Raw genomic sequence first — 25,205 nt, 5'->3', positions numbered from 1 at the left:
GTGGATACTACATCTACGTGCAAGCAGGCTTGTTCTGGAGAGACCTCGGGCTGATGGTGGGTAGCATACATGTAAACTGGTTGACAAAAGGTACAAGGATATGCGGCATAGCTAACAAAACCAGAGCGTTGTGGTACACAATAAATGAGATGAAAGCAAAGTATTAGGGAATAAGCCCTCCGTTAGGAATTTGCTGAGCGCACGAGAAGCCGGCTCCTAGCAACAGTCAGCTGAAAAAAGGGACACATATCTGTGCAGCCCGCAGGGATGAGGAGTGTGCTGCACATGCCACACACGTGCATGGACAATACTATTGCACACAAAGTTTTGAATTGAGAAATAAAGAATCAATTTCCAGTCATACCACTAGGTGGCACAGTGCCCACAGAGCTAGAAATGGGAAAGAAATCGGATCCAAGGGAATGTAAGTATCAGCATGAGACCCCCGAGTGCAAAGGACACAGAGTGACTGCAGTGCTGGTGGCGAGGTAGAAGGCCTTGCATTCCTTTAAAGACAAAAGCAAAGTGGACCTGTGGCCCAGCAAATTGCAGAGCAGTTACCACAAACCTTATCCGGAAGCAGCAGCAGAAGAATGGAGTGCCTCAGTCTAAGCAAGTGGAGCAGAATCATACCAACCACTTATGTAACTTCAAACAAAGCAAGTAAAGATGCACCCACAGCAAGATCTATCAGAGGGGTGTAGGGTGGATGATGTCATCTGAGGGCAAGGTGCAGCCAACTTGGTCATACAAACATGGAAAGCATATAAGAGCCACAGCTCTCAAAGCTTAAATACCAGCTCACGCCCCACAAAGAGCTACATTAACCCTAAGGGGGCCACTCCAGATGGGTAACAAGGACATGCAGTTTGGGAAGTATAACAGAGCAAACATTGACAGAAAAGGTATAGAAATAAGAAGAAGCACACACTTCATATAGATTAAGTGAGCGATTCAGACCAGTAGAGCTGTTGTTATAAACTGCTCTAAATGTGAAAACTACCTGGTGCTAGCTGCTCCTGCAGCAAAGATAGAAACAACGGCGAGAAAGTGCTTTGTTCATTCGATGACCTTCATCAACCAATGGATAGAACTAACTTTTTTACAGGGATGTCCCCTAACAGCACATCCACACTCTTTGACTGATCGTTGGATGAAGCACTGGGACTCAAATCAGTGACATGTTTGCTCTACAAAAGAGACTTAGTTCAAAGTTAGTCTGGTTCACCACGTCAAGCCAGGCATCATCATTCAGTTGTGTGCCCTCACAATAAAGATGCCTTTTTTAGGTCTGGCTTGACACTGCAGTTGTTGCCAGACCTTATGTGAACAACCTAAAAAAAGAGCTTTCTGGGGGGTTCAGTGAAGCTCAAGGTCAGTGAAGGGTTCATTAGTGTGCATAAAGTATCAACCTTAAAATAGAACGGACCTTGACCTTTCCATGGCGCACGCACACAGGCAGGGAGCTGTAATATTGTTAAACTGTCTTAGATAAGTAGATCATTTATGGTGTTTGGTTTTCTCTGGCAGCAACACTGATGGGGGGAAAGCAGTCATGAGGAATGTACTACTGTTTTCCAGTACCAGCACCCTCTCCTCCCCTTCCCTATTCATCATTAAGTTTAAACTTCAGAGTTCAATTGTGTGCTTGAGAGCAGTATGGGCATTGGAGCATCAGTGCTAATGTAATCTGTATACATGTTTAGGTCTAGTTTGACAGTACAGCTATTGCCAGACCTAATGTGTTCACAAAAAAGAGCCCCATCGACATGTTGGATTTGATTGGGCTGCAGATGTGTGCTTCCACTGAGAAAAGTGTTTGTATTGCACCTTTTGGCTAGTGTCAAAGCTTAAACTCGATACAACAGGACTGAGTTGGTTATAGTGGAAACTCAATATTCATGGCTGAAGGCCTGATTTGTTTAATATGAAATGTTACCATGAAGGCAGTCTGACTGACTGATTCATCGTGAAAAGCATATGTTAACATCAGTCCATGTAAGAGTGGACTGTTATCACTGCATGAGAGCCATACAGAGAATATTTTTGTTACATTGAAGCTCATTGGGTACTGTAGTAGGCAATTGTTGTGGTGTGGGTTACCCACTGTGACAAACGTTGTATATAAAAGATTTGCTATATGAGAATTTGCGTTAGGCCCTCTTAGTAGCAAGAGTATTTAGCTTTGACAACTGTAATTTTGCATATTCTATAATTTGACTCAGTTGGTTATGGTGGCGAACCAATTATCATGGCTACAGGTCTGATCTGCTTCTTTTGAAGTGTTATGAAAAAAGCACTAGGCCTGACGAATATATTGTTAAGAACATATATTAAAGTAAAAATGGATTTCAGAGTGGATTGCTATTACTAAGTATTAAAGCCAACAGATAGATCATTTGTTACATGGAATCTCACAGATTACGGCATTAGGTAATGGTTTTGGTGTTGGTCACCTGGTGTGGCAAACCATGGATGGAGGTTTCCAATGTGAGAATTCTTGTTAAGCCCTTATAAAAGAGATAGTATTCTGCTTAGCCAACTGTAATTTTGTATGCCTTTATAATTTTATAACCGTGTGCACGATGGTTGGCTTGTAGGAAGCCAACTCCCAAAACAGTAGGCCTGCGTTGTTGATGGTGCCTGTTAGACCTGGCATCTTTTGGCGTGGTTTCCCCTGTCTTTTTGCTTCTGACGTCCTGTTTTTGACTGTGTGCTGAATTCCATTTTTGTTGGTCTTAGGACTCTGGACAGTTAACTACTGCTGACCAGTGCTAAATGCATGAGCTCCGTGTCTAAAATGTATTGGCATTTGGTTACTCCATGATTGGCATATTCCATTTACTAATACATCCCTAAATACAGGGCACTGTGTGTGCCCAGGGCCTGTAAATCATATGCTTCTAGTGGCCTGCAGCACTGATTGTGCCACTCACTTGAATAGCCCTGAAAACATATCAGGACTGCCACTGCAAAGCCGGTGTGGGGCAGTTTTAAACTGCCATATCAACCTGGCAAGTACATCTACTTGCCAGGCCCAAGTCTTCCCTTTTATCGGATGTAAGGCACCCCTGAGGAGTCCCAAGGTAGCCCCATGCGCAGGGCACAGTGTACTTAAAGGGTAGGACATGTGCGTTTAAGTTTACATGTCCTGGTAGTGAAAAACTGCTTAATTCGTTTTTCACTATAGTAAGACCTAGCTCTCTCATAGGTTAGCAGTGGAGCTACCTTGTAACACTTTACAAGTGTGTGTTCCAGTTTGGAGCTGATAGAAAATTGGGTTTAGGGTCTCTGGAATCACAATTTACAAGTACATATTTTAGTGAAGGTGGTTTTTAAATTGCAGGTCTGAAAATGCAACTTTTAGAACGTTGGCATTTTCCTACATTAATCATTCAGTGCCTCTGCCTGTCCCTAGAATACATGCCTGGGTTGGATGCCAGTTGGGCTTTGTGGATTTACTCTAGACAGTCACACACAAAGGGAGCTGAGATGTGCCTTACATATCCTGATGGCCCATCACCAGGCTGATGGGTCTTCCTGAGCTAGGGTGGCGGGAGGAGTTGAGACTTGCACCTGAATAGGGCTATGCCTGCCCCCACACAAAGAGCTGCATAACCTCCTGTAGTGAGTCTGGAGCCAAGGCCAGGAAGGGCAGGGCCTTGTACACTACAAAGGCCTTTCTTTGGAGTCTCCCTACTTCAAAGGCTGAAATAGTTATAAGTACTGAACTTCTGACACCATATACACAGAACACTTCTGGGCTGAGCACATTCTGTCAGGAAGAAGAACTGCCAGGAGAGACTGCCACTTTGCTGCTTGCTTTGCTCTGTTGGCATGCTGTCTGCTGCTTATTGCCTGGGAGTAAGAGAACTGGACACCGCTCTCTGCATCCTGTTTTCTAAAGTATCTCTAAGGGCTTGAGTTACGCTTGCCTCCTTGTGGAAGTCTCAGGGCCATCAAAGACTTCACCTGCAGCACTGGGCTTCTCTGCTGAAAGCCTTACTTTGCCAAATGGTGCCAAATCCTCCTGGGCCCCTGGAAGTAAGTTTGCTGTGATAAAAAGAAGAAATCGTCACCTCAACTTCGAGTGTGACTTTGAAGCAGGCGCCGCTCTTTGACACCTCACTAAGGCCTGCACCGAAGCCATAGTCCCTGCTCAAATCAATGACCGCAACTTGCTCCGCAGGACCAAAACCCGCTGCAGTGCCTCCGAAGATCCCCCACAACATTAATCTCGAGCACTGCGCCACCGAAGTCCATGACGTCTGACTCCGCCGCAGCACCTGTGGCCCGTGGTGTGACATGGATACTATGAAGTCGACACCTCGCAGCTTGACCCGACACTTAATCGACCCCGCACCATCCTCGAAATCAATGCCTCGTGCCAATGCTGCATCACCTCCCATGCAGCCTGCAATGTCCCCGGGTGTCAGTGGCTTAACCACTCTGCACTGTCTCCAGGAACCGATGCCTCACTTGCTTCAGTGACGCCTCACCTCCGTTGTGCAATGCACCGTCCCAAGCACTGACGTGCCAAAGACCTGATTAGTAGTAAGGCACTGCTGCCACACTGGCCTCAGCAGTGCTACACCTCCCTGACACCTCGCAATGTCTTTGTTAGTCTACGTTTCCAAGGTACTGCAACCGAGGTCTGTATGACTTCGTAGCCAGCCCGTGCTTCATCCCGGTTGGCCTGAACTTGTGGATTCAACTCCATCAAGTAAGTTGAGATAGCCCCAACCAGAGCTATTATATGTCAAAGCGCTATAACTGCATTTAAAATTGCAATTCATTTGTTGGTTGTGTATGTTAGATGTTTGTTGTTTCAGTCTTGTTTTCCTCAGATAAATATTGGCTCATTTTCTAACCTGGTGTGGAGTACGTCTGTGGTGGTTTCACTGCGTTACTGTGTTTTTGTGCACAAATACTTTACATATTGCCTCTGGGGATACGCCTGACTGCTCTGTGCCAAGCTACTAAGGTGTGAGCACAGGTTATCTTTGGTTTGCAACTTACTTACCTGATTAGGACTGTGGGTTCCTAATTGATCAGGGTGCATACGTCTGCCAACCAGAGACCCATTTTTATCAGTGACATGCTATAGGGAAGATTTTTGCAGTGGGAAAAGTTAAGACCCAAGTAATAGCTCTAATTGGCATTTGTTAAACCCATGAGGCCTTTAACAGTGAGTGGCTTTCACATTGTGCTACAGGCTATAGGCAGGTATTTTGCTACAAAAAATCTCAGATTACTAAAACAGTCAAGGGTTTTGGTGTTGACCATCCACTCTGACACGCCATATAGGTTTTCACTGTGATGATTCCCGTTAGGTACTACTGAGAGGGGGTGTATATTGTTTGGCAAACTGTATTTTCCTACATATTAGTAATTAACTGTATGTGTGAGGTCTACCAGTTTGTGTGCTCTTGAATAGGCCTTTATTGGATATGTTATCAAGCCGATGGTATCAAGCCAACGGTAAAGGCAATAGACCTTATAAGTTTATTAGGAAACTTTATGCCAAGTGCTGTAGGTTTGATCTGTTTATTATGAAACATTATGATAAAGCCAGTAGGCCTGAATTCCTTATTGTGAATAGCAACCGTTAAAGGCAATAGGCTTTAAGGCTGGATCGTTATTATAATGTACTAAAGTCTATAGGGAAGTACTTTCTTATAAGGTACCTCACAAATTACCTTAGTAAGCAAAGGTTTTGGTGTTGTTGACCCACCTGAATAAATCGTGTGGATAGAGAATGTGCACTGTAAAATTATTATTAGGCTCTCTTAGGAGGGATTTTGGATTATTTTGAGGACTGCAATTATGTACATATTTGTAATGTTATCACAGTATACCCAATAGCTGCCTTGTGGGAAACTTTATGCCCAACACAGTAGGTATGGGTTGATTTTGGTGACAGGACAATGATAAGGTTATAGGCCTGATTGTCATGAAAAATTACAGTAAAAGCAGTAGTTCTCACATATTTAATGCGAAAAACATATGGCAAACTCAATAGGCACCTAATGGTGGATCTGTATTACCTTGTGTTTAGACCTACAGATAGGTAGTTTATTACATGAAGTCTCACAGATTACCACTGTAGGCAAGGATTTTGGTTTGATTTACCTCAGCTGAAAAACCATAGGCACAGAAGATGTGCACTGTCAGAATCCATGGTGGGCCCTCTTGGGACAGAGTATTTTGCCTTGCCATCTGTAATTTTGCATAAATGTGTAATGTTATGACTGTATGCCTGATGGTTGCCTTGCGGGAAAGCTTACACTTTGTACGGTAGGCAAGAGGTGGTTATGATAACAAGCCAACAATAACAACGATAGGTTTGATTGATGCACTGGGAAAAGTATGTTAGACTGGTCTGTTTAATTTGAAATATATAACAAAGACAGTGCGGCTGGCTTATTTATAGTGAAAAGCATTTGTTAAAGCCCATAAACCTCTAACACTGAATTATTATCACACTGTTACAGGCTGTAGACAGGTATTCTGCTATAGGTAATTGTTAAAATTGGGTTACTGGTTGATGGGGGTGTGAGCCCTGGTCAAGCAGCAACTACAATCCTAGTCAGGGTACAGCACAAATCTCAAACTAACCTGTGCCCAACTCCCTGGTAGCTTGGCACATAGCTGTCAGGAGTAACTTAGAGACGATGTGTAACGTATTTGTGCAACACTTGAAACAGTAAAACCCCACACAAAAAGGTCGCACACCAGATTAGAAAAATAGAGTTGCATTTAATAAATAAAAAAAGATAAAAACGACATAAATCCAGTTAGTAGACCCGGAGATATTCAGTTTTAAAGAGTTCAGTGAAAATAGTGTCAAAAAGCAAAAGTGCCATCTGTGGTTATCTGGTTGTGCCAGACCGAGACAAAGTCACACATTCGGGGCAACCACGATGGAGAGCAGGCGGGCTACAGAGACCCAGTGAGACCCACTGAACAAAGTATCTTAAATCCGGGTTGTGAAGTGTTGTGAGGATCAGAGTCAAAGATGTGTCGTGCAGTCAAAGCAATGTGTCGGTTCCGAGATGCGGCGAGCCTGACATGCAGGATCAGCGCTGCCGTCAAACACCTCAATTGACGAAGGTTTGCAATGCGAATTCCGGCGTAGAGGATGCCTAGCACAACCTGGGCAATGCGCTGCTTCTGAGGAGCTGTGAAGCTGCGATGTGGATTCTGGCGTTGTCGTTGAGGCTGCTGTCGACGAGCAATGCGAGGGCCTGCGCCGAAGATGTATCGCACAGTTGGAGTGATGCACTTGTTCTGAGGACTGTGTAGGTGATGTAGGCTTTGGTGATGGTTCGGTCCACGCAGAGGCAATGATTGTTATTGTTATTTTAATTTTATAAGGCGCACAGCTACCCTAGGGTTTCCTGGCGCCATCAGAAAAGAGCACAAAGAAAAAGTAGGAGATCTAAATATCAAATAGCCAAGTTTGTATGCCTCTACGGAAGGTCTCATAAGTAGGTTCGCTTATGCTTGGAGATGTGCCGTGCAGATGAGGAGATGTGTCAGTCCCCTGGGTCCACAGAGGCTGGCAAGCACCTTGGGCTCACTTCCAAGGGTCTGGGACTGGGGTGGCACCACTAGGCAGGGTAGACTCACAGATGACAGTGTCTAGGTGCAGGTGCAAGGTTGTTGGAAGGCTTTTATGTCCCTGAGGCTTCAGATCTGGAGACCAGTCAACTAGCCCTTTGAGTCATGCTGGGTTCTAGGTTCAATAGATGCAGGCCAGTCTTTCTCACCCAGACAGAGCGCTGCACAGTAGGGCAGCAGCTCCTTCAGAGCAGCAGTCCAACAGAGTGGCAGTCCTTTCAATAGCACAGCAGTCCTTCTTCATGGCAGAGTGCTCTTCCTGCCCTTGGAGCTGCCTAGTGCGTACCTTCGGGTGGTTTATATTTATTAAAAATGAAAGTTTGGGCCTGGCAAAAGGTTAATTTTGCTAAGTTGACATGGCAAGTTAAACTGCACCCACAAGCTCTGTAATGGAAGGTCTGAGACATGTTTTAAATGGCTACTAAAGTGGGTGGCATAATAATTACTGCAGGACCACATGTCACATTTAATTTACAGGACCTGGGCACATACAGTGCGTTTTACTAGTTACTAATTAAATATGCCAATTGGGTATAAGCCAATGTTACCATGTTTTGAGCAGAGAGCACAAGCACCTTAGCACTGGCTAGCAGTGGTAAAATGCACAGAGTCCTATGGCCAGCAAAAACGTAGTCAGCAAAAACAGGAAGTCTAAAGGCAAAAGCTTGCCAGTAAACCAAGCCATGGATGCTAGGTCTAACAGTAATCTCACAAATTACCATAGGCATGGGTTTGTCACTGTGGCACCCACTATGACAAACCTTGGAAGTAGATTTTCACTGTGATGATTCTTGGCGAGTCCTATTGAAAGGGGTGGTATCTTGTTTTGTCAACAGTACTTCTGTACATATTTGTTATTGTATAACAGTGTGCATAGTGGTTAACAGTTTATGTGCACTTCAGTAGGGATGTATTGGTTATAGTTCAAGACAATGGTGAAGCCTGTAGGCCTTATCGATTTACTGGGAAACATTACGTCAAATTTCCTGGTCGTGCTAATTTCAAAATGAAAAGTTATGACAAAGTAAGTAGGCATGACATGCTTATTATGTAAATAATGTGCTAAAGGCAATAAACTTGTAAGGGTGGAATGTTATTACCCTGATATGAAGCCTGTAGGCTAGTATTTTGTTACATGGATTCTCGCAGATTACTGTAGTAGGTTGGTGGCCCACCCGAACAAACCATGGAAATAGAAGAGTTGAATTATTGTTTTGGCAACTGTACTTATTTATAATTTTATTACTGTATACCTGATGGTTGCCTTGTAGGAAAGCTTATGCCCAAAACATTAGGTCTGGGATTGATGTGGTGACAAGCCATTGATATGTCTATAGGCCTAATGTTTATAAAAAAGGCAGTAGGGCTGACAAATTGTGAAAATCATATGTTAAAGGTTCACTAGAAAACGTATTTCAGATGCCTTATGTCTGAGCTACTTACTCTGAAACATAACGGCAAAAGCAGTAGGCCTTATTTCTTTAACACATGTTAAAACCAATAGGCTTTTAAGGGTGACTTGTTTTTGCACTGTGCTAAAGCCTGCAGTCTGGTATTTTGTTACATGAAATCTCACATATTATTTATGTAGGGAAGGCTTTTGTTGTTGCTTGCCTTCTTTGACAAATCTTAGGAGTAGAAGGTTTGCCCTGTAATAAGTCTTGATAAAATCCATTTGAAAGACCTGACAGGCTTATCTGACTGCCAGGATCTTTATATAAAAGAACCATTAAATAATACATACACCCACAGATTTGAAAGGGCCTTTCCGTCAGCCCTCTTTTGGCATTTTTCAGTCTGGCTGTCATTTACACTCTGCTTTTCATTCATGACAGCATAATGCAAGGGGTAATAGTTCAGTCCACATCAGTCATGGGCTTTTTAACCATGAGAATGGCAGCATTTTGTGATCACATGTGCACATCCACTTCAAAATAAGTGTGCTTCAGTGCTGGGCTGGATTGTCAGTCCTTTAGTATTCATGTTTCTCCTTTTAAGAGTTCCCCTGTAATTTCTTAGCATTTGCTCTTTTTATTTTTAATTTTTGTAAGAGGATACTACAGCTTGCAGGTTGCTGCTTCCTGCTCATTTAACTGCTTATTTAATTTACAGTGCACTACATCACGCGTGGTCACTTCCTCTAAATTTGGTGATCATTGTGGAATGCTATTGTCCACAGCAGTACTGGGGCTAAGAAAGTAGCCACGTTATCCACTTTATGGAACCCACTCCTAGTTTGGCTCCTCAGACACAGAACAGGCACTCCAAAGCCTGAGGAGAGGCTCCAAACACACAACACAGCCCTTGCAAGAGTTCTTCCCAGTGCCTCCTCAAGCCAGGCCTACCTACACCCTGCATCAACTGCTGCATGCTCTGCTTCACAGCGAGATGACACCCGGGGACATGCTTGCATGCGGGCCAATAACTGTGGTGGAAGGGACGATTTAGGTGATTGCAATGGCTATGGTGTGTTACAGCTAATTTGATTCGAGTTCATGCCCAAATTTTCGGTTCTTCTATCCCACTGTCAATATATTGTTATGCCATTCTACCGTAAAAAATTCAAAATATACTGGGCAGATTTAAACCCAACAAAGATTATTTCCATTGGACCAAACCACTAGCTTCATGACAACAGGGGAGAGGGGTTGACCTAACGGCTAAGGCGCTCGACCTCGGACCTGGGGATCTGGGTTCGAGTCTCTGTAACGACGCCAAAAACCCCCTGTGATTCTGGGCAAATCACTTAATCTCCCCGTGCCTAAAAAATGAAAGTGTGTTCTCATGTAACGTAACTGGTGCTATGTAAAGCGCTCTGATAACTGATTCGGTTCGGTTCTAGTTCGCGCTATATAAAACTCCGAAAAAAAAAAAAAAAAGTTTTTGTCTTGTGTTATTGTAATACAGCTGTTCAGTTTGATTTGTGTTGATGTGGTTGATTCTGTGTGGGTGTTTGATGCCATTACTTCCTTATGCCCAACATGAATACGGTAGGCCAATCAGGAAATATGGACATTTCTTTGGGATTCAGATTAGACAGCGAGCTAAGGGGAACTGTGTATTAGATTCAAATAACATCTCCTGTTTGGTTCTGCTGACATAACCCATGAGGCTGAAGGACGCCTAGTTTATTAATGCCTTCTGATGCCCAGGTGGGCTTTTTCGGCCCATTACACACAAGCTAGCTATAATGTGTTTTTTTAATATTTGTTGTTTTATTTTTTATATTTACTTGGTATCACAAAGATTCTTTTATTTCCAAATAAAAATAGTTATGAAGGCACTCGATTACTTGTAATCTTAGTGAGAAGCAGGTCTCTTAGCCTGCATATTTTGTCTGAGGAAGGAGATTTTACATTAGGTCTCCACAATGTTCAGCTTTTATGGTTGCTAGATCTGATTCCTATTAGAAAGTTCATGTTTTCCGGCCATGGACAGAGCAATGGACAAACAAAGGGCAATGATGAAGCCGAGAGATCTATTGAGATGACTTTACTGCGCCATTGAATACCGCGCTTACTGTGCAAGTGAATAATTACCCGATGAGAAGAAAATAAAACTGATGAATTAACTTTTGGTGTTTTTTGGGGTCAAATACATTAGTTTGATACACTGGAATGTGTCGTTTGTTCCCGCAATTTATATAAATACTTCACTTTTATGACATCATGCCTGTAAAATACACGGTGTGAAAACAAGATCTTTTGTGCACTAGTGACAAAGAAGAATGTCTTATCATAGCATATCTTAGAATTCATTATCACCTATGTGTAATTAATTTATAGACGTGGATAACATGTCACAATCTTTTCATAAACCAAAGACCACACAAACATTTGTCGTTGTATTTTCAGGATGTCTTCTTGCCATGACTGCGGTCAATGATCTCTAGAATATTAATAGGGTCCGGGGTATAAAAAGCTAATTTCTCAACCTATTCCACTCTATTTTACGAACCCATTGCACTTTAAAGCTCTTAAGGCCATTGAAAATTTAATAAAAATTGATCATTTCTAGCAGCCCCTCTCACTTCCCATAAAGAATGCAGAGCTGCCATGTCCCCAGCCGGGGAGCACGATCTGCACCAGAAAGCACAGAATTGCTGGCCGGGGACAAGTTAGGCCAAAGCAAGGTTAAGATGGCAAAGAAAAAAAGGCTCAAATCCATTTTTGTCTTAATATTCAAATGAGGACTGTGAGCACCTGCTGATATATACATTTAATTACGACATTTCCGTGACATAGTGATAGCATAGAAATGCCCCCAATATAATTTCTTCTATACAATCAATTCAAACCTTGGTCAAAGCAAAGTGTCCACAAAAAACACTTTTGAGAAAAGCCTGAACATAAAGGTAAACACAGAATCAGAATAGGGGGCGGAGACTTTGACGTCCTCTCTTTGAAACTTTTTTTACCCTCCCAGTGGCAGCTGTCACTGTTCCTGATTAGGAAAAAAATTAAAAAGAGCTAAAAAAAAAAAGGTGACTGAGCTCCTCCAGGACGTGAAGGTCATCATTGTCATCATCACTTACGGTGACAGCCATCACTCTCTGCTTCCCCTTCACGCTGGTAAATTTATCACCAGCTTGGCGCGGAGGATCACTCAGCGCGGTTTGCAGCTTCCATCGGAGCGGTGCGCATCTCCGCCCACTGGGGAAGGCAGCCACAGGCAGGGAAATGAAAAGTTAAAGGATGCACCGACTGAGGCTGGTGCACTGGAGCTAAATTGTGATCTGGAAACCAATGAAATACAGACTTCAGACTCAGACCGCTACTTTTGATCTTACTAGGTAGAAAGAACCATTTTCCACCGGAAACAATGGAAATAATCCAGACATCCCTTGTACTTATTCAAAAATAGGACGCTCTTTTTTAATTTTTTAATTGCACTGCTTTCTTCCCTCAAATGTGTGACTAATCCTGGTCACGCCTCCATCTTACAAATTAGTGACCACTTCCTCTGCCTGACAACATCCCAAGTGGGTTGGTGATTTACGGGAGACCTTTCTTTCATCCGAGCAAAATGAGTCCTCTGCTAGTAATTCCATTAGGACTTGAGTTAATATCAGTTTCTGCAGCGGCTCAGAGCATTGCAGTCTATTCTGATCAAACGCCAGCGCTCGCACAGCTCGGAGGGCTATAAACTAACCAGGTGGCAGGAAAGTGTCCCTAGTGGGCCTGAGATAGAAGAAATACTACCAGGCTACTCGTGGTTTACAATGATAACCCTTGAGGTGTACCTGTAATATCCTTAAGAAGCTACCATAAGAGAAAGGCAGAACTGCGATATCCACTGAAATCTAATGCATATGAATTTAATGAAAGCCGCATCAAACTATTATATACACATGTACAAAGCTGACGGGAAAAGGAAAAGCACTTTTGGTCCTTATAATGGCTTCCTAATTTGTACTCAGTCACTCTCAACCTACCAGCTTCTCCAACGAAGACTTCCACTGGCGTGCTGGCTGGGCTCTCCCCTATGATGTTGTAGGTCGTCATCACTACTTCATATCTCTTGTATTTCTTCAGATCTGGAAAGGGGCAGAACTTTGATTAATCAAAGGCCTCTTCTCATACACAACTGTTTTTAAACTGAAGTGATGGCCTTTGCTATTCAGATATTCCATGTACTGTGTACTGGAGAACTAAGGCACAATGGGAGCATTAATACCTAGCAACCAGTAGGGGTCCTACAGCCTAGCTCCAGGCAATCGGGGTAGGTCCCAATGTGTTAAAAAGTAGCAAACACCCAACGTCATCATTTCCTCTTTTACTTAAAAATAGAAGCTCGCTCTTAAAAACATAACTAAACATGAAGTTATTAATACAAAATAAAGATAATGAAAATTCTGACCAGAGATGGAGGATATAAAGGCTGAAGGACCACTGCAGCAGAAGAGATGCAAAGTACAGAAAAACGTTTTCGTTTGCTTTCCACCAGCATGTTTCGACATTTGGAATTACTATCCCGCCATGTAGATGACTGTGAACCAATCATCCTCTCAAAGACTTGCAAAGCTTGTGCTAGTGTGTCCTTCTCCATGGACATACTCTTGGGCACCAACCCCCACTTCACAAACACACAAATGTTTGTTGAAGCTAACAAATGAGTGGTACAGCTAAGAATTTATTTTCTTATTTTCGCTGTGGGTTTTATGTAGAGGGGATATACTTTTTGTAAGAAGTGTGTTATCTTAAAATATGGGACTTCTCTTGAAAATTCCCATGAGGCAACCAAGTCTTCCTTTGAGCCTTCCTCACAGGCCCACCTCTCTCCTCACACCTTCCATACGTCGGCAGAAGAAATGTAACTCTTTTGCCTCAAACTAAAGCCAGTTTTAATGCCAGTATACTTACAGGTACTACTATTGATGGTAATGCAATCCTAATTACACTGCTACTGATATTACCACTTGTGCTACCTACAGGGCTACTACTAGTGACAGCAATATTCGAACCAGAACTCCGATTACGGACTCTACTACCGCTCTAAATACCACCAATAATAGTGCTTCTATTAGTAATATGTTAAAGTATTTATCAAATGCTAGTAACATAACTTGTACGCATACAACTATTAATGGTTCCCCTTGTATCAGAGCTAATAATATGCCTGTAACTAGAAGTAGTAGTGGTAGACGCAACAGTTTCTACTGATGATATTGCCACACGTATTCGTCATAATAGTAGTAAGACTGATCGTGATTGTGGCAATTATGGCAGCAGACGTACTGGTAGCAAACCACTACTGACATTAGTATTACATCTTCGTTTGGAACCAGAGTTACCAGCTGCAGCTTTCACTACCACCTTTCTCGTGGCACTTCTTATAGTAGTAATGGAAGTACTACTTACAACACCCTTTGCAGTATGACCTTTACCAGTAGGAATTTGATTTGGACCATCATTAATAGTGGTACGGCTCAAATGATAGTACGAGCATTCGCATATTAGCACTGGACATATTTTGAATAGTAATAGTAGTGGCTGCAGGACTTGTTATAATATCACTAGTATTAATAGTAGTAAAATTCTGACCAGTAGTAATATCTTGTATTGTATATGGTGGTCTTTATAATAGCACTATAGGAGTAGTATTAGAGGTGGGATACACAGTAGTGGCAGTATACACAGTAGTACTAATAGCAGGAACACTACAAATGGTGCCAGTATGAATGACAGCACTTGAGGTAGCACTTGAGTGCAGCTTTAATCCAGAATCAACAATCATTTTACCAATACTGAAAACTGTAGTAGAACTGCATATAGGAGTAATCGTGTTTTTGATAATAGTAAACACTATCAACAGATTCAGATACTACCTACCCACGAACAACCTTGCCACAGGCACTGAAGGCAGAATTACACCAAAATTGCCTTCTCACCACAACGCATTTCCTCACCACAGCACTCCAGTGATACCAATCCACAATCATAAACCTCGACAAACATTATTCTCCATTTGACACATTCCTGTAAAATCTGGGTAGCACTGACTAGGCACTGTATGTGACCTCTAAACCCACTCCTCCAACTTTCTTGTCCATAAGGCTCAGTATTGTGAGTGTTCCTAATCTAACTCTACATTACTTCATCTGTGCACGGATTCTCACGTCACATCTAAACTCATTACATGACACATGGTCCTTTAACACTCATCTCTAACAAAACCGAACTCAATGCAACGCAAGCCACTGTGAGCCGACCCCCTCTAACATCCTCCAGGCCGGACCTACTCAATCTCTTCTCTGAGTCGGAAATTGAGGTATCCAATTTGATAGATGGATACACAAGGTTTCCTTTGTTTCTTCGATCCTAATTGACACCTGTCTACTTCTCAACGTCTGCAGCATATGATCCGCACCACACATTTCACCCATCTAGATCCATCGTAGGTAAGTTGTTGAGAGCAAACGAGATGACTGTAAAAAACGTCTTCTAGTGTTCAAACACCCCTGCCTTCTATTTTAGAAAGCTCTGACCTTAGCAGCACATCTGGTCTTCACCTCACATCAACAATCCACGCAGGTCTACTACCACTGAATTTGAGGCCAGCTCTCTGTGCAAGAGAGAGTCTTCCTCAAATGCCTATGTGTTGTTTTCAAGTCCATCCATGTAGAAGTTCAACACCTTTCTCAGAGCTTCCCACTACGTATCTATCATACCTCTCTTCTAGTGTACCTTTCATGCTGGTTTCTACGTGATGCGTTTTAAATTATAGCTAAGAGAGCGTGGTCAGGGATGGTGGTCAAAGCAAAAGAATACGTAACCTTTTACTTCCCTGCTGTGATGGATCTTAAGACTGCACATCCTCTGTCTCCAACTCTGATGTCGCTTCTTTCTTCAGTAGTGGAAGGAAGTTCACAAAATGGAGGACTAGCTATTTAAGTTAAGGCCTGTAGCATCTTGCTACCTCAATAATGACGCTAGGCTGTATTATGAATTAGAGTTCTTTATTATCCGTCCATGCCAGTCCCTGTCCCTACACTAACTGAACCCTTCCTATCCTCGCTCCTCCTCTTCCTGTATCCCCTAGCTCCACCCACCAACTACTAGACTACCCACCTTGGTACATCTCCCCCCTTGTTAACAAAATAAGCTTTGTGTCCCACATGTTTATAGTTCCTCAGTCAGCCACATGGGTCCACGGGCCGCCCGTTCACATTATGGAGACGCATCTCCATTCCCGTTGTGTGGCTTTCTGTCGCTTTGACGAGAGCATCATTTATTACAGGAGTGCATCTTTGAAATTGCGAGATGTCTCGTGTGGTCTTCTTGTGTTCCTGTTCGTGGTGGTTTCCAATCAGCTTCTGGGTGATCCACTCATCTTCGGTTTCTGAGGTGACTGTGAAAGGCTCGGCTTGATGTCGGCAGTCTGTCTTCTTTTGTGGCTCTTGTTCAATTGACGCTCGATCTCCTTCATGAGGGGATGTGGTTCTGGTTCTCTTCCGAGCACCCGCGTATGACTTTACTTCTTTTTGTCTTGTCCGGTCGAGGGCAGCACTGCCCTCCTGTTCACAGTCATGTATACCAGACGGTAAGGCGCCATCTGAAGAGGCCATCTTGGTTTGGTTTGGGGACTCATTCACTGCCTCTGGTTGTCTCACCCACTCCCACTCACGTTTAGGATTGGTGAACCCTTTCACTGTCTGAGCCTGTGCATGTTTCTCTCTCATCTGATGATGATCTGTCTCTGTTAACACGTCTGGCTTTCCTTGCAGAGTGACTGGATAGTCCTTTCCCATCTGATAGGTAATGTCCACTATATCTGTTTTCCTTCTGTAGGCCCTTTGGGTCAACCTCGCTGACCCCATCAGGGGTGAAGGTATATTATTTATGTCTTGATGTACTTGCGATTGACATGACAGGTCGTCTTGTGGAGTGATCGAGTATTCAGAGACATTGGTGTGAGATAGGTTGCTCTTGATGGGAAGAATGTCCTTTGATTCTAGGGTGTGTTTGGGTGGTTGACGCCATGCCTGTCGTCGGGACCATGACTCGGTCGACTCGAGGGATCGAACAGACGTGCTTTCTAAATCGGAGGAGTCTTTTGTCGATTTCCTTTGATAACGTTTCTTTGAGTGTGTCTTGAATGTAGGATTTCTGAAACAGGTAGGCCGTGACGAGCTGCTCCTAGAGTCGGAGTTCTCTTTGGGATATTTCTCCGGGTACCTTTCTCGAAGTGACTTCGTTGTCACCTCACTGGAGAGGTTGTTTGATAACCACATATTTATTTCTTGTGTTTGATCCCAGGGTATTTTGTATCTGTCTCTCTCGTGTGATGATAATGGCCTCCTCTCAGTTTCTTCATTGTCTCGGATGTCGTGGATGCATTTGTTTTTCCCTTTCGGGTGTCTGAGTGGATCAGTCCGTCTTGTGCGGTTTGCTTCTTCTTCCCACTTGTTTTGTGCACTGACATTCGGGATTGGTGTGGGCTTGTGCTTGTTTTCAGTGTATCTCCTGCACTCGCCAGTGCTTGTTGTGTTTCCTTATTGCTTGCTTATCGTTATTTACAGTTGTCTTCATTTATGCCTCGTATTTGCTTGTGCTTGTTTTCTTGCACTTGTCCTCTTGCTTTGGCCTGTGCTTGTTTCTTACATTTTGTCAATGTTTGTTTCTTTAGGTTGACCAATGTTTGTTTTCTTCTGTTTGCCAATGCTTGTTTTGTATGTGCCACTGCTTGTTTTCAAACTCTGCTTTGCCTGACTTTAAGATGGCCGCCGTGGATCCTTAACGGGGGATTGGGCAAACCTCATGCCTGGCCTCAAAATGGCCGCCGCGAGAATCTCGTGTGCAACGAGATTTTGCCTTTTTCTTCGCCGGAGACACCGCATTCATCAGCGCTGGGTTTCACTCACCGGTCTCCGCTTTCAGGTATAGCTACCGCTCCAGGTGAGGCTGTTTTCTTCTTTACTGTTGCCTTTCCGCTATTGCCGCTGGGGTGGGCTCCCGGTAGGCGCTTCAGTCTCCACGCTCCAGCCCCCACACGAGGGGCGAGCAGCTCCGGGTCAGTCGCCGCCGGGGTGGGCTCCCGGTGAGCGCTTTAGACTTCACAATCCCGCCCACACACGCGGGCGAGCTTCGGATTAATCGCCGCCGGGGTGAGCTCCCGGGTGGGCACTTCTATCGTTACGCTCCAGCCCCCACACGCGGGACGAGCTCCGGTCCTCTTGCGCGCGATCGCGCTTGAATGCTCATTTACCGCTCCACGCAGCCTTTGCAGCCACGGAGCTTCAGGACAAGTATGTCTTGTGGCTCGCTCTTTGCCGCAACTCTATTCTTGGTCGCGACAGTCGCGAAGGCGGGCTTTTCACTCTCACCGCCGGGGAACAGGGTTATGCAGCGTCGCAGGATCCGCACAAGTTACACAGTGCCCGATCCCACCCTCGTCGCCAGCTGTAGCATCTTGCTACCTCAATAATGACGCTAGGCTGTATTATGAATTAGAGTTCTTTATTATCCGTCCATGCCAGTCCCTGTCCCTACACTAACTGAACCCTTCCTATCCTCGCTCCTCCTCTTCCTGTATCCCCTAGCTCCACCCACCAACTACTAGACTACCCACCTTGTTACAAGGCCTTCCAAAACAATGTTGAAAATAAATATAAATGATAAACGGTTTTCGATAGGGATATTCGAAACTAAAACACTAAGTGTGAGAAGCAACATTCATGTGATTATTTTTAAAGAGGGTGTCCCCTTTTATTCCTGGAGTTAGCGTAAGCAGGGAATGATACTGCTGGAGAAGGCATCAATGTAAGTTCTCACAATAAAGACATGCAGGCACCCATCTCTGGGTAAGAAGCTCAACATTCAATTACCTTCATTTTTTTAACTTGAATTTGGTCGCCCCCCTTTCACATAAAACCTTCTGTTAATACAAGGGAAACAAAACTTGAACTTAAGAGTGGACATAGATTCTATTATAAATTCTCAGAATTGTTGCAGTTTTCTTAGACCAAATCAGCCCACTCTGTATTTATTGTGCACTCACAAACTGGAATCCTTCCTATGAGATGACACCCAGCGGGAAGGACAGCGCGGTCATGAGCAGAGGGTTGGATGTCATACACATTAATATTGTCTGACATAAATACCATTGCCTAAAAATCCCATTGGGGGTAGATTTCCAGTATTAACTCCATAGACGATTTTTAGAATATAATTTTTATGCCGGACGCAATTCTGAGAATGATACTTTGGTACCAGGCCAATCAGAGATGCAGTAGCGAGCAGCCAAAGTACCCTTAGGAAGACACCAGCAGACTTACGTGTTAATTCATACGTTGTTAATGTCGAGCTGCTGCTCGCCGTCTTGAAGCTGCTCTGGGCTGTTGGGAGGAAGCAAGGCAGAAACATTAGTACTGTGCAGGGAGATCGCCATGGCAAAGCACGCGCATTAGAGGTGAATGGACACAGTGCCACTGGCTCCGCCGCTAAGCTTTAGAACTCTGACGAAAAGGGCATTCAAAGAAATTCCATTTTTCTCTGGCACTCATTAAAGACACCGGTTGTGCATAGATTTCTGGAAATTTAAAAGGGCATTCACATCTGCACACCGCACAGCTTTTATATCATATTCTACAGCTCTCGGGATGCGGACTGCAAAGTGAGCTTGAGTAGGCAAGCAGCACTCTGAAGATGAGGGCTGACTTGTGATCTGAGGCACAAACACAGCCCTTCTTCAGGAGTTCCTGAAGAGGGGTGAAGGAAGGACATATATGGAATGGAATGGAATGAAGATTTGTAAAGCGCGATGGCTACCCGGAGGCGTCCCAGCGCTGTAGACAGACTGAAGGTTGTGCTAAAGGGATGGGAGTGTGGGAGGCGGAGGAAAGGGTTAAGTGTGGGATTTACTGAAGAGCCAAGTTTTTAATAGTTTTCGAAAGGTGAGGAGATTGGGTTCTGACCTAATTGCGAGGGGAAGAGAGTTCCAGATTCTGGCCAGATTGTAGGCAAGTGAGCGGCCTCCGCATCTGGCTCTTCTGATGCGGGGTACGGAGGTTAGGTAGGAGGTCGCGGATCTGAGGGATCGGGAAGGACAGTAGGCTTCCACCAAGCGGTGATTTATGGTGGGGCCTGTTCCCCAGAAGGATCGATGTGCAACGCACATGCTCTTGAATTCTATTCTGGCTTTCACAGGAAGCCAGTGAAAGTCCTTCAATCTGGCTGTAACTGGGGAACGGCGAGGAAGGTTCAAGAGGATTCTTGCCGCACAGTTTTGAATGACTTGTAGTTTGGACAGTGTAGACTGGGGGGCACCCAGATAAAGGGCGTTACCGCAGTCGTGGCGTGACAGGATTAGTCCTTGGACCATGATCCGTCTGGAGTGAAACGGGAGAAGGGGGAGAATCTTGCGGAGCAATCTCATCAGACCAAAGCAGATACCAGCTAGTTTGGTGGCTTGGTAGTTGAAGGTGAGATTGTGGTCGAGCCAGATCCCAAGGCTCTTAATTTGATCCTTAGGTTGTGGGGGGCTGCCTAGACAGAGGGACCAGATGGTGTCAATGGATTTCGGGATGTTATTTCCAAGGAGCATCACCTCTGTTTTGTCTCCATTAAGTTTTAGGTGGGAGGCCGACATCCAGGACGCCACAGCTTTCAGGCAATTGTGCAGGCTGTGGTTGGGGTTGAGAGAAGGGTGGTCCAGGGCTACCACCAGCTGAGTGTCGTATATATAGAAGTTTGTGTGCAGTTCTAGTTCTAGCCGTTACATTGTTTCTCTATCTAGGAAGGTCACAGGCCTCTCTATAGATCCCAGCGTCCAAAGACTGATCCACAAGAGCACACAACAGGTCCTCTGACGTCCACATAACTGCAAGAATGTGCTGCTGGAGTGATCAGATCACAAGCAGGGGCAGGACCTACTGAGTGCAACAGGGCCTATTCACCAGGGCATTTGTAGAGTGCGGAAACCGGGACTCCAGCTGCACTGTCTTAACTCCTCTTACAGGGCTTTGTGAATTGACCCCAAAACATCTCAAATAGGAACATTAAGATAGAATTAGTACAACTAGAAAGAACTGCACCCTCTTAGCACTTTTACTAACAGACACTTTGATGTTTTGGGGTTGATTCATAAGAGTACGTAAAAGTACGCCTGTAGTACTGCTTCCATATTCATAAATACTTTGTCATAATGTGTAAAGGCCTAAAATACAGGAACCAAAGTCGAGGTAGGAGATACAAATCCAAGCACAACATGAAGTTAGGGGCTCAGGGGGCGAGGGCTGGCGAGCAGAAAGGTCCTTTTGGCAGAATCTCTGCTAGATAACAAGACAACTTACCTAACGTGTTATTAGAACGTAAATTGACCTATAAAGCCAGATTGACATATCCTGAGCTCCAAATGTAGACACGTTCAGTACTCCATTATATACACACACTAACAGAGCAATGCTTATTGTCTATTTCACTCCAAATGCCAATAAACAAGACAAAACAAAGGTGCTACTACGAACAGGACGCAAACCCAGTACTTGCATACGAACACGTGGAAGAAGCTGGTACATGAGTTCCCGCTTGTGTGCACACACTCACATGACCACTTAGTTGAGCAAAGAGACCTCCTGGTGTGATGTACCGTAGAGACAATGCGCGTGGAACACAGGAAGGGCCCAGCCAGGGTGCTACCTGTGATGCACCATCATTAGACTGGGCATAGCTGAACATGTATCAGCAGGCCCAGGACACACTTAAAAGCAGTTTAAAGCCGCCATTCTGCTCCAAATGTGCACCTCAACGTTTGAAAAACTCATGGACTGTCACTAAAGAGTTGATGAGGTTCTTCGTCTTATTTAAGTGCAGTTTGAAGTTACAATGTCCTTCCTTACAGACATATTTGCCACACAGGTGCTTAGGCTTTTGAAACAAAGCCCAGACCATCAAGTTATTGCTTCCTTCCTTTGGTAGTGCCTTATTTAGCGGTACAAAGGGCAGCGGAACCAGAACTAGAAGTTTTCTATTTGTGCGTTTCGGAAGCACAAGCATCTCGCCAAGAAGTGCTGTGAATATATTAGGTACCTGATGCAAGCTTGTTTCGCAGTACAGAGAAGTTTTAAGGCATGGTCAAAGTGCGCTATGGCCCGGGACCCCAGACGTTTGAGGTGCCCCCCTGATACAGCCAGCTCTGTTCTGCAGAGAGTCTTACCCTGATGACCTTAACAATTCTTAAACAGGTTGTTTAAATACTGTTTCCTTTATATTTTTAATGTAAGGAATGTGCCAGTCTATTACAAACATTTTGAAGAGAAATGTTGCATTTATGTTTCTTGCAACATTCATAAAAGGTTTCCTTTACATCAAAACAGGACCTCACATATGAGGAATTGGGGGAGGAGGTGTCACAGAGATTATTTGCAATAGTATTGGTGAGCTGCTGCTGTGTTACAATATTAAAAACACATGTCAGTATCCCTGAATATTAGATGTAACAACTTTAGAATTTGGACAAGTGTTCCTATGCACTGTCACTGACCTGGCCAAAGAGTGCATGAAAGAGCTGAAATAGGATAATAAATTCAAATCTTTTTAGAACAGGTGCCCCAAAAATACGTTTGGTCCACAGCCCCTAAAATACATAAGATGTCCCTGGCTCAGTTGTCAATTCACTACCCTCCTGGGCCTAAAAAAATTCAGGGTCCCACTAACTGTGATACAATGTGCACACTTACAACTGTGAACTTTGTCTCTTTTTGGCAATTTAATATGTGATGAAATACAACTTTTTGGCCATTCATCATCAACTGCCACTCCGCTCACAACTTCGACAGATCAGCACAATATGTTCAGAAACATCCCCCCTGCAGACAGCATGGCAGTACTCTCATGCCCTCAACATTATTGGCACTGCATTCATATTTCTGAAAAAGATGAGCAGCTAAATTTATGAATGAGTAACATGCTGCAAATCTCATCTCCTCTAGGCACTGCATTCATAGCTTCATAAAGTGGAGTCGGTCTGAAAGAAAGTCAATTTTTATAACATTTTCTCTATGACAGATGTGTAAGCGGTTCCACTCTTTATGAAATGGAATTTCAGGGTGGTTGATCTACTGAACCTAACAGGCAGAATTTGGACACAAAAAAATATGTCCTTGGGCATCTGGAGCAGGCAGGGGCGTGCGGACATGGCCAAGGTGTTTAACAGATCCTTGGAATCTGCAGAAGACAGTAATTGGCAGAAATACACATTTGGTGATGTGTAGCTGGCATTGCCATGCAGTTATGACCAATATATGAATACAGTTTTGGAGATCTGAAGTAGGCAGTGGCATGTAGGCACAGCTAACATGTCTTTGTGGATGTAGAGATGGCAGCTGCACGCAGATATGGCAAAAATATAAATGCAGCCTAGGGGGTCTGCAGAAGACAAAGTCAGCATGTCTTTGTGGATCTACAGGTGGCACACAGGTATGGCCAATATATAAATACGGCTTTGGGCATCTGCAGATGGCAGTGAAAGCTAAACGAGCCAATATGTCTTTGGGCATCTGCAGAAGGTAGTGGCATGAAGATATTGACATTATACAAATACAGCTTTGAGCATCTGCAGAAGGCAGCAATGTGCAGATAGAGCCAACATTTCTTTGTGGCTATGGCTAATATATAAAAACAACTCTGAGCATTCATCGTAGACAGTGACATGCTAACATATCCAATTTGGAAAAAAGTCCTTGGAGGACTGCAGGTATTTGTAGCATGCAGCTATGGCACATGGGTAAATACAGATTGGGCATTTACAGCAGCCACCAGCAAGCAGATATGGACCAAATCTAGATATGTCCTGAGGGACTTGTGGCAGGTGGTGGCTTTTAGAAATTGCTGACATGTAAACACAGCCGTGGAAAGCAATAACAGGTAGCGGATGATGTAAATAACCAATGTGCAAATACTGTCTTGTGGATTTGCAGCACTCAATTAAACCTCGTCTTGGTAGAAGCCATACACATCAATCTCCTGCCCTTCTATGCTCTTCATTCAAATTAACAGTGTGCTCGGAATCATCTGAAATCCATATCTCCAAAATAACTCAATTGGTCACGTTTTCCATTGGTGTTGCTTAAGGGCTATGTCTCACCCACATACTCCCCTTTATACCTGAATTTCTTCTATAAAGATCAGTGAAGTCATATCAGTGATTATCTGAACACTCAGCCTTTTCTGTAAGTAATACGAGGGAGTATAATGTGCTAGTCAAGGCTTCGCTGACTCAAGCTACACACTGGATAACATTGTGGCGGTGCGGTGCTGCTGCAGGTGCCATAACTTGCTGAGGAGGTGAGCAGAAGGGGCAGGCCTTAATGTCATGACATCTATCCGACGCGCGACGAGCCAAGCTGTTATGCTGCTCCCACGTGGTGGAGGTGGAAGTAGCGGGAAATAAGGAGAAGCGGGGCACTGTTGTGTTTACCAAATGTTTCAGAATGTAAACAGTCTGTTATGATCACTTTCTATCATTTTCTTGAATACAAATTCCCACTCCACATCCAACTCATCCGGGTACTCACGATTTAGTTCTGCCCGTAAAGCCAGCGGGTTCTTCGCGGCCTTGGAGTCAGTCGTTGAGGTGCTCTCTGGCTCCAACTCCCGGTAATAAATTCGATACCCCATTAAAACACCATTCAAGCTCTCATCCTTTGGGGGCTAAAAGAAACCAGATCAACAAAAGTTTGCTTGGTGAAAGGATCCTTGCACTGTTGCTGAAATAACACGACGCACAGCCCCTGTACAACTCTTCACCTTAGCACCAATTTAGATTTGCCCTGGATTGGCAGGGCTATTAGCGAGCATCTCGCCCAGCGGCAGTGCTGGGTGAAACAAAGACAAGTTAATTGGATCCCATCAGAACTCAATAAATGCTTGCTCACATGCAAGGTACAGAGTCAACTCCCACCAAAGCAGAACCCTCAATCTTAGAAATATGGCAGCTGTTGTATGTGTTATTTCATTTTCAAACGAGTCAAACATTTTCAGAAATGCAGCAAAGTAAAAAAAACAACAACATTTTATTCACCTCAGTTTACTTAGGCAGAAAAGAATGTTGGACCTCAGTCATTTACAGCACAGATGTACTCA

At 44.0% G+C, this 25,205-nt stretch overlaps 1 protein-coding gene across 2 annotated transcripts in view; it reads right to left on the bottom strand.

Moving 5' to 3' along the window:
• Window positions 1-25,205, bottom strand: part of SDK1 (sidekick cell adhesion molecule 1) — a 2,171,476-nt gene that overhangs the window by 128,825 nt on the left and 2,017,446 nt on the right. For both annotated transcript variants that reach the window (XM_078665001.1, XM_078665002.1), the window contains exons 33-35: window positions 24,638-24,773; window positions 19,400-19,459; window positions 13,058-13,159 (exon numbers count right to left, since the gene is read on the bottom strand). In XM_078665001.1, coding sequence (XP_078521127.1) covers window positions 13,058-13,159; window positions 19,400-19,459; window positions 24,638-24,773 — 298 coding nt within the window. The remainder of the gene's footprint in view (window positions 1-13,057; window positions 13,160-19,399; window positions 19,460-24,637; window positions 24,774-25,205) is intronic.

This window comes from Lissotriton helveticus, chromosome 10 (assembly GCF_964261635.1).
Source record: "Lissotriton helveticus chromosome 10, aLisHel1.1, whole genome shotgun sequence".
Classification (NCBI taxonomy): domain Eukaryota; kingdom Metazoa; phylum Chordata; class Amphibia; order Caudata; family Salamandridae; genus Lissotriton; species Lissotriton helveticus.
Note: the sequence above shows the minus strand (reverse complement) of the source record. Positions and strands in the feature narration are given on the sequence as shown.